This window comes from Pleurodeles waltl, chromosome 10 (assembly GCF_031143425.1).
Source record: "Pleurodeles waltl isolate 20211129_DDA chromosome 10, aPleWal1.hap1.20221129, whole genome shotgun sequence".
Classification (NCBI taxonomy): domain Eukaryota; kingdom Metazoa; phylum Chordata; class Amphibia; order Caudata; family Salamandridae; genus Pleurodeles; species Pleurodeles waltl.
Window position 1 is genome coordinate 602,627,221 of NC_090449.1, and position 13,431 is coordinate 602,640,651.

At 42.9% G+C, this 13,431-nt stretch overlaps 1 protein-coding gene across 2 annotated transcripts in view; it reads left to right on the top strand.

Moving 5' to 3' along the window:
- Positions 1 to 13,431, top strand: part of OXSR1 (oxidative stress responsive kinase 1) — a 645,496-nt gene that overhangs the window by 411,657 nt on the left and 220,408 nt on the right. For both annotated transcript variants that reach the window (XM_069211068.1, XM_069211067.1), the window contains exons 6-7: positions 8,668 to 8,777; positions 9,035 to 9,136. In XM_069211068.1, the coding sequence (XP_069067169.1) occupies positions 8,668 to 8,777; positions 9,035 to 9,136 (212 nt within the window). The remainder of the gene's footprint in view (positions 1 to 8,667; positions 8,778 to 9,034; positions 9,137 to 13,431) is intronic.

Consider the following 13,431-nt stretch of genomic DNA (forward strand, 5'->3'; position numbering starts at 1 on the left):
CCCTTCTAGAATTTAGAATTCCAACAGAAATTTTGATTGAAAACAAATTAACAAGGACACCAAAGAACTAGAATCAAATATGACATCAGAGCTGCAGGAAGAGGAGGAAGAACACAAATTCTGGCAATGATCCTGAGACCATGGATATGTTTCAGGAAACAGAAGGGTCTGATTACATGGAAGCTCAGTGGCAGGACATAGAGACTGATTCCCCTTGAGGGAGGTTATTGACACACATCCATCAAATGCACACCCTTCCTAGTGCGGGTCACAACCAGTGGCCGATGCCAGGGAGGGATTTTTCTTTTTATTTAAAACTCCCTCTGGAGACACAGAAAAGCTTCTGTCTCTTCCCCCACCCACCCCTCTGTGGCGTCAGTGTGCCATGATGTGCCCTGACGTCACAATTTGTTTTCCCCACTGGAGCAGGAAGCAGCAGGTAAGGCCTCTTTCTGCTCCTGTGGGGAAAACAGGCTCAAAAGGGCCTCCCCAGTCTTCAGAAAGGCCTTGTTCGAAAGGGGAGATTGTCCCCTTTCAAACGAGGCCTTCCTGAAATGGTTTCCTGGCCGTGGAAACCATACAGCTATAAAAAAAAAAATATATATATATATATATATATATATATATCACTTTTGTCAGTGTGTTTGTGGTTTCCCGGGGGGCTGTGATCAGCTCCCAGGGAAACCACACCCACATATAAAAGTGATATATATTCACTAAAAGTTGTCTCGCAGTGCGAGTCTTCAAAGTGATGCACATACTCCAACCAATGCGTTTCAACTGTAGCTTTTAGGCAGCAATAAAAAAAGTCAAGCTAACTCTTGTGATTGTTTCTGCTAGAGAAGGATCAGACTTTTGTCTAGTGGCAGTTTTGATCTCATAAAGTAGTGCAGAAGGCTTATATGCCTGCTGCAAAGATCAAATCTGTATTTAATGTGAATAGCTGAGTGAATTAGTAAATCCAGCCATTACTTGTGCTGTAATAAAAATGAAATGTATGTGCGAGGGGGGCTATGGAGCGATGACGGGTATTTTTTCTCGGTGGTAGTGTGGGAATCCGAGGAGGAGGTCATGGGAGCACCAATAATAATAGTCTGACTGGGTGCCGCAGGTGCTAAAGACTCTGACGATGGGTATGTGACAAGGTGAAGTAATAGTGTGTTTTTTGTGTTTTTGGGTGTCTTGCGAGAACGTGCTGATTGAGGGGAAAAAGCAAAGGTGAGGTGACTCACCTTTACTCTTGCACACAACACACACACTCACACCCTCACCCCCCTCCCCAGCAATTTTGTGACTGTCTACGTAGGCCGGTATTCTAGAGGGTACAGATTAGCCAGTAGCAGATATGGCGTCTCGAGGAATGGCTGATACTCAAGCCCTAACTAGGGTTATAGAGGACAGCTTTGACATAGGATCAGGGACTGAGACAGCAGATATTGAGACAGCATCTGAGGGATAGGACAGTGGAGCAGACTCTTTTCAGTCAGGGGAGTCCCATCCAGCATCTCCTCTTCCAGTGTTTCTGAGGGAGGTGATGAGGACAGTCGTGTTTTCCCTTTGCAAGCACAGTCTGTGCAGCGGGACAACGGGTTAGCCCAACCCAGAGCAGGTGCATGCGGTGGCAAGCACAGAGAAAGAGTGCTCTCTTTGGAGCTCCCCAATTTAGTTCGGCCCCAAATTCCACTGCCCAAATCATATTGTGGAGGCATTAAAATTATTTATCACAAAACAACCTGGTTTTGTAAGGCAGGCACCTGCATTTGTAGTCCTGGGCTTGGCGGCCATTTAGGGAAACCTTCCAAACTCAGATATTTCTGGAAACTAGACACTTGGGGGAATCCACGGAGGTGAAATGTTGAAAAAACTAAACTTTTGTTCTTGCATTTCTGTCACACAAACTACAAGAATATGCTAGGATCCACAAAACTCCTACCACCCAGTGTTTCCTCACCTGTCCTGATAAAAACGCTACCCCACGTGAGGGCCTGTACCTACTGCCTGCGTCAGGAATGAATCACCGCAGGGTCAACAGTTGTCATGCTCATGTAAGGACTAACATTGACCGTTGTGTGATCCATTGCTGTCAGATACTAGACCCCCCACACACAAAGCGAGTTACCACTTTTATCGGGAGACATGGGAGATTGCTGGGTGGAAGGAAGTTTGTGGCTCCCCACAGATTCCAGAACTTTCCATGGCTGAAATGGCAGCAACCATGTTTTCTTTAGCCAGATTTTAAGGTTTGCAAAGGGAGTCTGGGTGACAGAACCCAGTGGGAGCCCCACAAGTCATCCTATTCTAGATTCCCCTAGGTGTCTACTTTCCATAAACATATAGGTTTGGTAGGTTTCCCTCTGTGCTGACTGAGCTAGAGGCCAAAATCCACAGCTAGGCACTTTGCAAAAAACGCATCGGTTATCTTTAGAAAAATTAGATATGTTTATGTTGTGTTTTGGGGCATTTCCTGTCGTGGGCACTAGGCATCTCCACACAACTGAGGTACCATTTTTATCGGGAGACTTAGGGGAATGGTGACTGGAAGGAAGTTTGTGGCTCCCCTCAGATTCCAGAACTTTGCAGTACCGAAATATCAGGAAAATGTGTGTTTTTTTTTTGTTTTTTGTTTTTTAGCCCAATTTGAGGTTTGCAAAGGATTCTGGGTGACAGAACCTAGTGAGAGCCCCACACGTCACCCCATCATGGATTCTCCCAAGTGTCTGCTTTCCACAAATGTATAGGTTTGGTAGGTTTCCCTAGGTGCCGGCTGAGCTGCAGCCCAAAGTCCCCAGCTAGGCACTTCGCAAAGAGCACATCATTTTTCAATGGAAAAATGTGATGTGTCCATGTTGCGTTTTGGGTTTTTTTCTGTCGCTGGCACTAGGTCTACTCACACAAGTGAGGTACCATTTTTATCGGGAGACTTTGGGGAATACAAAATAGAAGAGCAAGTGTTATTGCCAATTGTCTTTCTCTACACTTTTGCCTTCAAAATGTAAGGCAGTATGTAAGAAAGAAGTCATTTTGAGAAATGCCCTGTAATTCACATGCTGGTATTGACCCTCGAATTCAGAGATGTGAAAAAAAACACTGCTTCTAAACTCCTTATCTTGTGCCCATTTTGGAAATACAAAGGTGTCCTTGATACCTATTTTTCACTTTTTATATTTCAGCAAATTAATTGATATATACCCGGTATACAATGAAAACCAATTGCAAGGTGCAGCTCATTTATTGGCTCTGGGTACCTAGGGTTCTTGATGAACCTACAAGCCCTACAGATACCTGCAACCAGAGGAGTCCAACAGACGTAACTATATATTGCTTTCAAAAATCTGCCATAGCTGAAAAAAGTTACAAAGAAAACGTGGACAGAAATGGCTCGTTTTTTTCAACAGTATTTTTTTTATTTCAGCTGTTACTTTCTGTAGGAAAACCCTGAAGGATCTACACAAATGATCCCTTGCTGAACTCTGAATTTTCTTTACTTTTAAGAGATGTTTAGCTGTCCGGGATCCACCATTGGTTTCACACCCATTTCTGTCACCAACTAGAAGGAGGCTGAAAGCACAAAAATAGTGACAATTGGGTTTGTCCCAGTAAAATGCCAAAACTGTGTTGGAAAAATGTGGTTTTCTGATTCAACTCAGTCTATTCCTGAAGGCTTGGAAGATGGTGATTTTATCACTGCAAACCCTTCGTAGATCCCATTTGCAGGGAAAGAAAACAGATGCTTTCTTCTGAGCACTGCCCCCCCCTCCCCTTCCCAATCAAAGAAAACGTTTTAGCTTTGTTTTGGCTAATTTATCGGTCTCCTCCAGGGGAACCCACAAACTCTGTGTACCTTTAAAGTCCCCAGGAAGTTGGAAAAAAAGGACGCAAATTTGGTGTGGATGGCTTATGTGGACAAAAAGGTATAGGGGCCTAAGCGCCAACTACCCCAAATAGCAAAAAAAAGGCTCAGCACTTGGGGGAGGCCCAGCAGCCAAGGGGTTAAACATCACACTATACAGATTTTGCATAGAAATGAAAAAGCAACCACCAGCAATGACCAAGGAAAGTGGTCTACACAAAAGAGGAAACATCCATTCTTCTGCAAAGGATAAAATAATAGTTGCAAAATAAGGGAGTAGAAAAGGTGCCCAAGAACGAGACCAGCAAGGGAAACTACTCAACATATTTCTGAATACCAAAGAAAGAGAGGTTCCCTACATCCCATACTAGACCTTTGCTTCTTAAACAAGTTCATAAAGACACAAAAATCCCAAATTACAGCACTGCAAGATGTTATACCTCTGCTACAACAAGGGCATTAAATGGGAACTACAGATCTAAAGGATGCTTATCTACTCATCCCAATGAATCACAGACACACAAGATATTTGTTTTGTGGTGGACAGAACACATTACCAGTTCAAAATGCTGGTCTTTGGAATAAAACCAGCACCAAGAGTGTTTGCAAAGTTCCCCGCAGAAGTAGCAGCACCGTTAAGAAGGTAAGGGTTACCTGTATATCTGTATTTAGATGACTGCCTTGTGAAAGCAAGCCTTCTACGCAAATGCAAAAGGCACTTGGAGATAGTTATATGAATGCTTTTCAATCTGGGGTATTCAACAAACAGAGAAAAGTCATCAGCAAAATCAGAACGAGAAAATAGCTCCCTGGGACCAAGAAATAACTCAACGAAGCAAAGGCTTATCATAGCGAAAAGAGAATAGTGTCAGTACTTCAATAAACTCACTGTTACCAGAAGTTTCCGTCTCTGACAGTGAAGACGGTGAGAATAATGATGGGGAAGATGACCTCCTACATTCCTCTCAAACCATATGCAAGGCTGTATATGAGACCAATCCAGGATTGTGTGCAAAACCAATGGTCACAATCTGCAGAGAGTTCGGAAGATCTAGTTATTGTCACACAATAGGTACAGGATGAGATCCTGTGGTGGAACAGGTACCATTTACCAGCTTGATTACCACTTAAACACCAAACTCTCACAGTAACCAATACCACGGATGCTTCACATATGGGTTAGGGAGCTCATATGGAGGGACTCATTCAGAGGTATTTCAAAGGAACAGGAAGCGGTACAACATACCAATGCACTGGAACTAAAAACAGTGTTCCTAGCCTTTAAAGCCTTATGAAACACTTGTGGAGAAAGTCATTATTATTTCAAACAGACAACTCAACAGCAGTGTTCTATCTCAACAAACAAGTAGAAATACAATCCTTTGTACTATCAAGCGTAGCTCAAGTAATCCTGAGGTGGACCATCCAGAGACAAATTAACATAATGGCAAAACATCTTCCGGGAAAAGGCAATGTAGAGGCGTACAAGCTGAGCAGGCAATCATCCTCCACCCGGGATGGAGAACTCAGTCAAACAGTACTCAAATGGTATTCAAACAATGAGGAACACTAGAAATAGATCTGTTTGCAACACCAGAAAATGCTAAACGCCAATTCTTTGTTTCCAGACACCCACACCACCACTACCTGGTGCATGCTCTGTCAATAGATAGGTCATGGATATTTACTTATGCTTTTCCCCTGATCCTTCTTTTACACAAAGTAATCAGCAAATGCAAACAGTCCCAAATGACGCTGATACTCCTTGCTCCACAATGGATAAGCCAAACTTCGTTCTCGGATCTAATAGAGATAGTGCAGAACAATAGACCGAGATTACTGGGGTAACAAGATCTAATATCTATGCAACTGGGGAGGAGGTCTCCACCCAGAACCAGAAACCTTGAGTTTAGCAGTTTGTCTTCTGAAGACTTTAAAGTATGGACATCTTGGTCTGCCAGAGAACACTATGGCGATTCTCAGAGAAGCAAGAAGGCAGACAACAAGGGAATGCTAAATGGGAAAGGTACTTGAATTGGTGCCAAAACCTTGGCCTATTAAAGGACAATGCAAAGGTCACAACAGTCTTAAAATAGGTCAAGCACCTACTAGACTGGAAACCAGCTTATGCTTCATTAAAGATCTCTCGAGTCATCCCTTAGCACCAACCTCTTCAATACGACGACTCTAGCCGACAGAGTCCGAACCCACAATATCAACATAATGTCCTACGCCAACGACACCCTTCTAGTTCTCAGAGGACTCCATTCACCACCAAGACTAACTTTCACAACTGCATAAAAAATGTTGCAACCTGGATGAAGGACAACTGTCTGAAGCTCAACAGGGACAAGACAGAAGTACTGATCTGTGGTAACTATACCTCCCTCCGGAACAGCACCTGATGGCCCACTGAACTCAGACCCACCACTACACTAAAAGACCATGCCTGCACCCACGGCATCATTCCGGACAGAAAATTCACCATGAAACGACAGATCAACACAGTCTCCTCTACCTGCTTCACACTCTCCTCCTGCTCCAAGAATCTTCAAATGGCTCCTCATAAGCAAGAAAAAAATAGTCATGCAAGCCCTAATCAACAGCTGTCTTGACTAACGGCAATGCATTGTCTGCAGGAATCACCACTGATCTCATGAGAAGGCTCCAGATGATACAGAATTCTGTGGCCAGATTGATCCTAAACCTGCCCAAACTGACGCACATCAGCCAACAACTGAGAAACGTCCACTAGCCTCCCTGTCCAGAAAAGATACAAATTCAAACTACTGACACATGCCTATAACCACCTACACAACCTAGGACCAACACACATGAACCACCGCCCAAACTTCCACCAACCATCAAGAATCCTTAACTCTGCCTCCCTCACCCTTGCACAGACACAGCCCATCTGCCGTAGCCACTGCATTTTTCCCACTTCGCTGCTAAGTCTTGGAACCCCCTCCTCCTCTGAACATCACCCTCGCTGACGAACTTCAGGCATTGACTCAAGACCTGGCATTTCGACTAAGGCCAGCAACCCAGTGCCTACATTAAATGTGCTATACAAATACTGATTGATTGATTGATTAAAAGATACATTTAGCAGCGATAGTGGCCTCTACAAGAGGTCACATAGGAAGGAGTTGCTTAAAAAACCTATAATCCAAAGACTTCTGTAGGGGACAAACGGATAGCTCCACCTTGAAGGGTGCCAGCACCAACTTGGAACTTGAACTTGGTACTAACACAACTAATGAGGAAACCTTTTCACAAGACCTCTCTAAAAAGGATCACTTTGAAGACTGCATTCCTTATCGCAATAACATCTCTTCATAGAGTACGTGAATTGTAGCACTCAGTCCAAGAGCCATACATGTAAATACACCAGGACAGAAGTCATGAGGACAGCTCCACAAATATGACCCAAAGTCATCTTGCATTTCCACATAAATCAATCATTTCAAATGCCAAGCTTTCTCCAAGGACCACAAAAACAAGCTAAGAGAGCATTCCAACCATTAGACGCAAGAAGTGCTATCATATGTATGTATATGTGTTTATATATATATATATATATAGAGAGAGAGAGAGAGAGAGAGAGAGAGAGAGAGAGAGAGAGAGAGAGAGAGAGAGAGAGAGAGAGAGAGAGAGAGAGAGAGAGAGAGAGAACGAACACACAAAACAAAACGATTCAGAAAGGGGAAGCAACTGTTTGTCATTTGCAGACAACAAAGGAAAACCAGTTACAAAGAATACAGTCTCCAGACGGATTATGCAAACAATCTAAATGTGCCATACAACTGCGGGAAAAGAACTACAAACTAAACCAATGGCACACTCTACTTGCAAAAAACAGCAAATATACCATTTACATGTATTTGCATGGCCGCTACTTGGTCATCAGTGCCCGTGTTCACAAAGTGGTATTACATAGCCATACAAGGAAACTCAAGTGGGACAAAAGGTATTAAAACATTTATTTACAAACTCAAGCTCCTCTTCAACCCAACCACTACAAAGATAAAAAAAAATTGTGAATCCAGTAAAGATCAATGCTGCAAAACGAAGCAGTTCCTTACCTGTAGGAGTAGTTTTGCAGCCTGAAGAATTTTCTGGACTCACATGTGACCGCCCACCTCCTCAGAAGATTAGGGAGCAACAACCACAAAAAAAAAAGAATCTGAAGATGGTGCCCACGTATGGGAGCTTAGATGTAGGGCTTATGACATCAGAAGAGACCGGATTAAGCACCAAATAGTAGGACGGTGGAAGCCCAATACCAAAAAAAAGGAAAAAGACAAGAAAAAGTCTACTACTACAGTGGAGAATTACAAACCCAGCCACTAGATGGCAGAATAATGCAGAGCATGTGAATCCATAACATTTTTCAAGCTGTAAAACTACTCCTGTAGGTAAGAAGCAATGTCGTTTTGGGTATCACACCAGTTAAAATTGACAGCTCGTCAGCTGTATCCCATTGTATAAACTGTCACCTATCTTTTTAAAAGCGCTCTAAAAATAATTTACCTCGGAGGCTATCAAGAATTCCTGCAGCTCACTCTTAAAAATGCATGCAAATTAATTACATGTAAACAGTCCTTTCATTTATGGTGGTATTCTGAATATTAAGCCTTACAAGTGCTCACACATTGCTAGAGTATGGAAAGTTTGTTTTATCATTGTCTACTTACTCTTTAATTGTGGCAGCTAGGGTAAAGAATGGCCGCTTGTCTTTGAAGTATACAATGTTGGATTTCCACGTGGCACAAAAGGTGTACCTAAACGGTGTTTGTTTATGTTGGATCTTTCAGACTTCGGCGTTAGTGCTTTTTTAGCAACTGGTGGTGATATGACGAGAAATAAAGTGCGAAAAACATTTGTTGGCACACCATGTTGGATGGCCCCTGAGGTTATGGAACAGGTATGTTTTCTCTTTTATATTACATAACAGTAGTTAATGCCACCTGCTATCCCATCATAAAAAAAGATCTCGTCCCAAAAAAATCAACTGCGTTATGGAAATGTTCTGAAATATTTTGCCATCAATGTTCAACACTGATGCATGTTAAAGTGGAGAGGTATTTGTACCCTCGCACAGGAGCAGCATTTTACCAGGTATAGCATTTGGTTCTAAATACAATTTAAGTGACTGCCATGTTTAATCTGTTTACTTTTCAGGTCAGAGGCTATGACTTTAAAGCTGATATTTGGAGTTTTGGAATAACGGCTATTGAGCTGGCGACTGGTGCAGCCCCTTACCATAAATACCCACCAATGAAGGTGAGCACACCCTTTCTTTTACTAAAATAAACCTTTGCAGAACAGTATTTTAACAGTTATGCAGTTTTCAGTTCAAGAGCATAATGGTGCTCCTTACATGTACCTGCACTCTCACCACTAAACTATAAATCACCTATATTTGGAAATCCTCCCTCAAACCAAACAAAATGTGATACCGAGAGTTTTGGGACACTGTGAACAGAGTAAGTCCTCCTTTATGAATTTCGTACAACATTTGAAAAAAAGAGCCTAGTAGTCCCAACTCGTTCTTTAAAGCGTCAAGTCTGCCTCAAACGTACTGTCACATTGATAAATTCCTATCGCATCCAGAGGTTTGTTAACCATTTGACATTTGTCTGTCATCTTAGCTTGAAATCTTGTTGTTGGAATGTTTTATCCTTTAAGTTCTTTTTTTATTTTGTGAACGCTATGGGTGTCATGTTGGCATCTTTATCCTCCAAACTTTCTCTACAATATAATGAATCACTGTCATTTTACTTCATATATGTATTTTATTATATCTATTGAAGGGTAACGTATGTGCCCAATTTACCAAATCCCCATGAAATTTTAATTTCAAATTTTCATGTGAATGTAACACCTAAATATTTACAATTCTCAACTTCTTCTAATATTGTGATATCTAATTTTCATTTCAATTTATTTTTAGTTTTCCATTTTTCGGATATCACGGTCTTTGTTTTTATGATATTAGTTATAAAATAATTTGCCTCTCAATATTTAGGGAAGGAACCCAGTGACCTTTGGAAACCTATTTGGATTACATCCAGAAGTTCTGTATCATCTTCATAAAAAGATTACTTGAATGTGGGTTCTACTTAGTTTTGGTGGAAATGCCTTTATTGTTCGAAAAGGGTTTAGAGCATCCTTTACTCAAGCCATTAGGTGGGTAAATTATCTTTATAACTGCACCATTAGAACCCAGTTGTACTTGGGTCCATGCTCCAACGTGCAGTTTAATTCTGAATCTTAAGAGGCCCCTTGGTATACTCGATGCTTCCATTTTCTCCCACAGCCCATTTTGGTCTATAGAGTTAAATGCAGCGGATAAGTCTACAAATGCAGTGTATAGATGTCCTAATTTTGTTTTTATATTTTTTCTGCAAGGACTCATAGGGAAGTGCAACCATCTAAAATAGAATGATTAGGTCTAAGTCTAATTTGCATAATTGGCAACATTTCAACGATACAGTTTTCCAACTACTGTTAAAAGTGTTTTTCCTAAATATGTTTCTGAATATATTCGTAAAGGTGTATGAGCCTATACATTCCAGGACCTGTTTGAGCTCATTTTGTATACAATGGTATTCTAATGCTTTCTTTCAAAGTATCTAAAATCCAATTGAACTTAATTGTTGCATGAAAAGAGTGGACGAAACATTTTTAGTTTTCAGATCTGAGGTGGTAATCACATCATGTCTGCTGCTATTCAATCTAGGCCCTCTGCACCTGAAGGTTTTATGCTTTTTATGTATGCTTCGATTTATTTTTCTGATGGTGCTTCATTTGTCGTATTTGCTTTATCATCCTTTAGTTTGTAAACTCGCAGCTCCCACTAGTGGTATCTCAGTGGGAATATACATATCTTTATCAGTGGCCTCCATATGGCTCTGAGTCATATTTCTTTGGATATTAGTACCACAATTATATTTTTATATAGGATACAGATTTCTAGCAACAGATTACTTTACCTTGGATTAATCATCAGTCGTCAGACTGGATCTGGAAATTTTCAAGTAGTAGTGCTGCACGCATGTAGGTGGCATAATTTGGCTCTGCAGAGGCTTCTGCGTTACAAATGAAGTGCACGGGGCCTATATAGGCGCAATCCCAGTGTGCTGATTTCAGTTCTTTTCCTTCTGCGCCAGGCCGCGCCGATTGCGTGAAGAGTTAAACCCAGCTAATTTTTGACAACTTTTTCTCGACCTTTTGTTGACACGTTTTTTGAGAATTTCCTCTCTTGGTGTGCTATTTATGTCCCCTAAGAACCAAGCTGGTTGCAAGCCATGTGGTGCCTGTCCCATATATGTAGAAAATTGCATGCTAGCAATGTAATATCAATGGAGTCTTAGGATTCGAATTCATATCCAAAGGGAATATGTGTATGGACTTTTAACCCTGTCCCTTTGGTGTTGGAAGGGGTACCTCTCTGATTTGTTTCAGTTGATGAGCTAAGCCTCCACTTCCTGAGCCAACCCCAGCAATCCAAGAGGCTGCCCACCATTAGAAAAAAAAAATTCTCTTCTGCCAGCCTAGCACTGCAGTCGGTAAACACAGTGTGCCTTTTGTGCTGTTACACCCATAAAATCTGGGTTTTGGTTACTCAACTTCTGCCTGTGGTCTCGGCCTAGGCCATACTAACTCGGGTTATTGCTGAAGGGAGAGATACAACAAAGTTCACCATCGGGTGTGGACTGAACACAAAAGGCTCGCTAGGCAGAGCAATTTCCCCATTGGTGGTCCTTAGACAGAACTACTGGTTTTGGGGTATGTCCATTCCTTGCTCATGGAAATGCTCTTTGATGGCTCTCGCCTTTTTGCTGAGAAAGCAAACTCGGCACTGGAGCTCTTAAAGAATAACAAAACTATGGCTAGGTCCTTGGGCCTATCCATGGCCCATAGCCAAACCCCAGTCCGCCTTTTGACTCTTCCTTGGCTACAGAAGGAACTTCAAACCACGTTCATTCCCTCTCAACCACCAAGGCCATCAAGCTTCCAAGTCTATTTGTGGCAGAGTGCCTGGTTCCCACAGACTGCGTGGGGCCACTAACCAAAGGCGAGGCCAGTCGCCCGATCCCCCAGCAGCCACAGCTTCCAAACCTCTTTAGTTTCCCCTCACACAATCAGTGGCATCCAGAGGGTTGGGGGAGAGGAAGGAGAATACACCTTCACCTGCACCACTTGCAGTCGATTATATCTGACAAGTGTGTTTTATAGGTTGTCCAAACTTGGCTACTCCTTGCACTTTCTGGGCATACCTCCACCCATGCCCCCACCTACTTATGACCGGCTGACAGAGGACCATCTCTCCTTGCTCCATCAGAAAGTGTTGACTCTCTTGGCAAGCGGAGCCAACAAGAGGGTGCCAGCATCAGAAGTAGATCAGTGTTGCTATTATTGTTACTTTCTGGTGCCGAAGGAGGACAGAGGCCTTCATCCTTTCCTAGACCCTCAGCTTCTCAACTTCATCCAGAAAAGGAAGCTCAGAATGCTCACGTTGACTAACATTGACTGTGGATTCTCAATATTAAATTAAATAGCAGCCTTTGGGTTGCAGGACTCCTAATTCCACATCCCTGTCCTTCATGTCCCCACAGGTGTTGCCTGTGGTTTACGGTGGGTCAAGAGCACTTTGTTTGCGGTGCTCCCAATTGGCCTTACCAGTGCCCTTTGAGAGTTTACCATGGTTATGGCGTTGTTGCAATACATTTGTGATGGTCTGGAGCTGCAGTCTTTCCTTGTCTCGACAATTGGCTGTTAAATAGCCTTGCCCCAGGCAGTAGTCTCCCACTTCAAGACTGTGGTGGACCTCCTGCATTCGCTGGGGTTGACCATCAACATGCCAAAGTAACTCTTGACTCCCTAATAGACGCTCCCTTTCATCTGAGCAGTTATGAACACAGTGCAGTTTTGAGGCTATCCTCCCGAGCGGCGGGTCCAGGATATTCAGTCTATGACACTCATGGGGAACAGGGTCAAGACTGATTTGCATAAGGCTGGGTCCAAACTGGGGTGGCATGGTAAGCAAATGAAGGATGGATTAAACCCAGATCTGTGACTGGGGGTGAGTGTTTGAAAAGTTTCAACACTCCGTCCTTCATCCTTTTGTGTTGCTATGATACTGATGGTTCGGCCTCTGTCCTGGATTTCAGTGAGACTGACTCTGAGGTTGTTGGGCCTCATGGCCTCCTACGTTCTTCTAGTGACACATGCCCGTTGGCCTTGGAACTCTCTGCAATGGGATCTAAAGTTCCAGTGGGCACAGCTTCAGGGGCGTCTCTCTGACATGCAGTGGTGGCTGACTAACCTTGATTGGTTTAGCAGCAGACCCCACTCCCTTTCCCAGCCAGAGTTGACTGTAGGGACAAATGTGTAACCCCTGGGCTGGGTCGGCCTTCTGGGAGAGGTAGAGCTCAGAGGACTCTGGTCTCAGGCGGAGACTAGGGTTCACATCAACCCGCTGGAGCTCCAGGCGATATAGTTAGCATTGAAAGCCTTTCTTCCTTCAGTAAGGGGAAGGCTCGTGCAGGTGTTCTGACAACACCACCGGCATG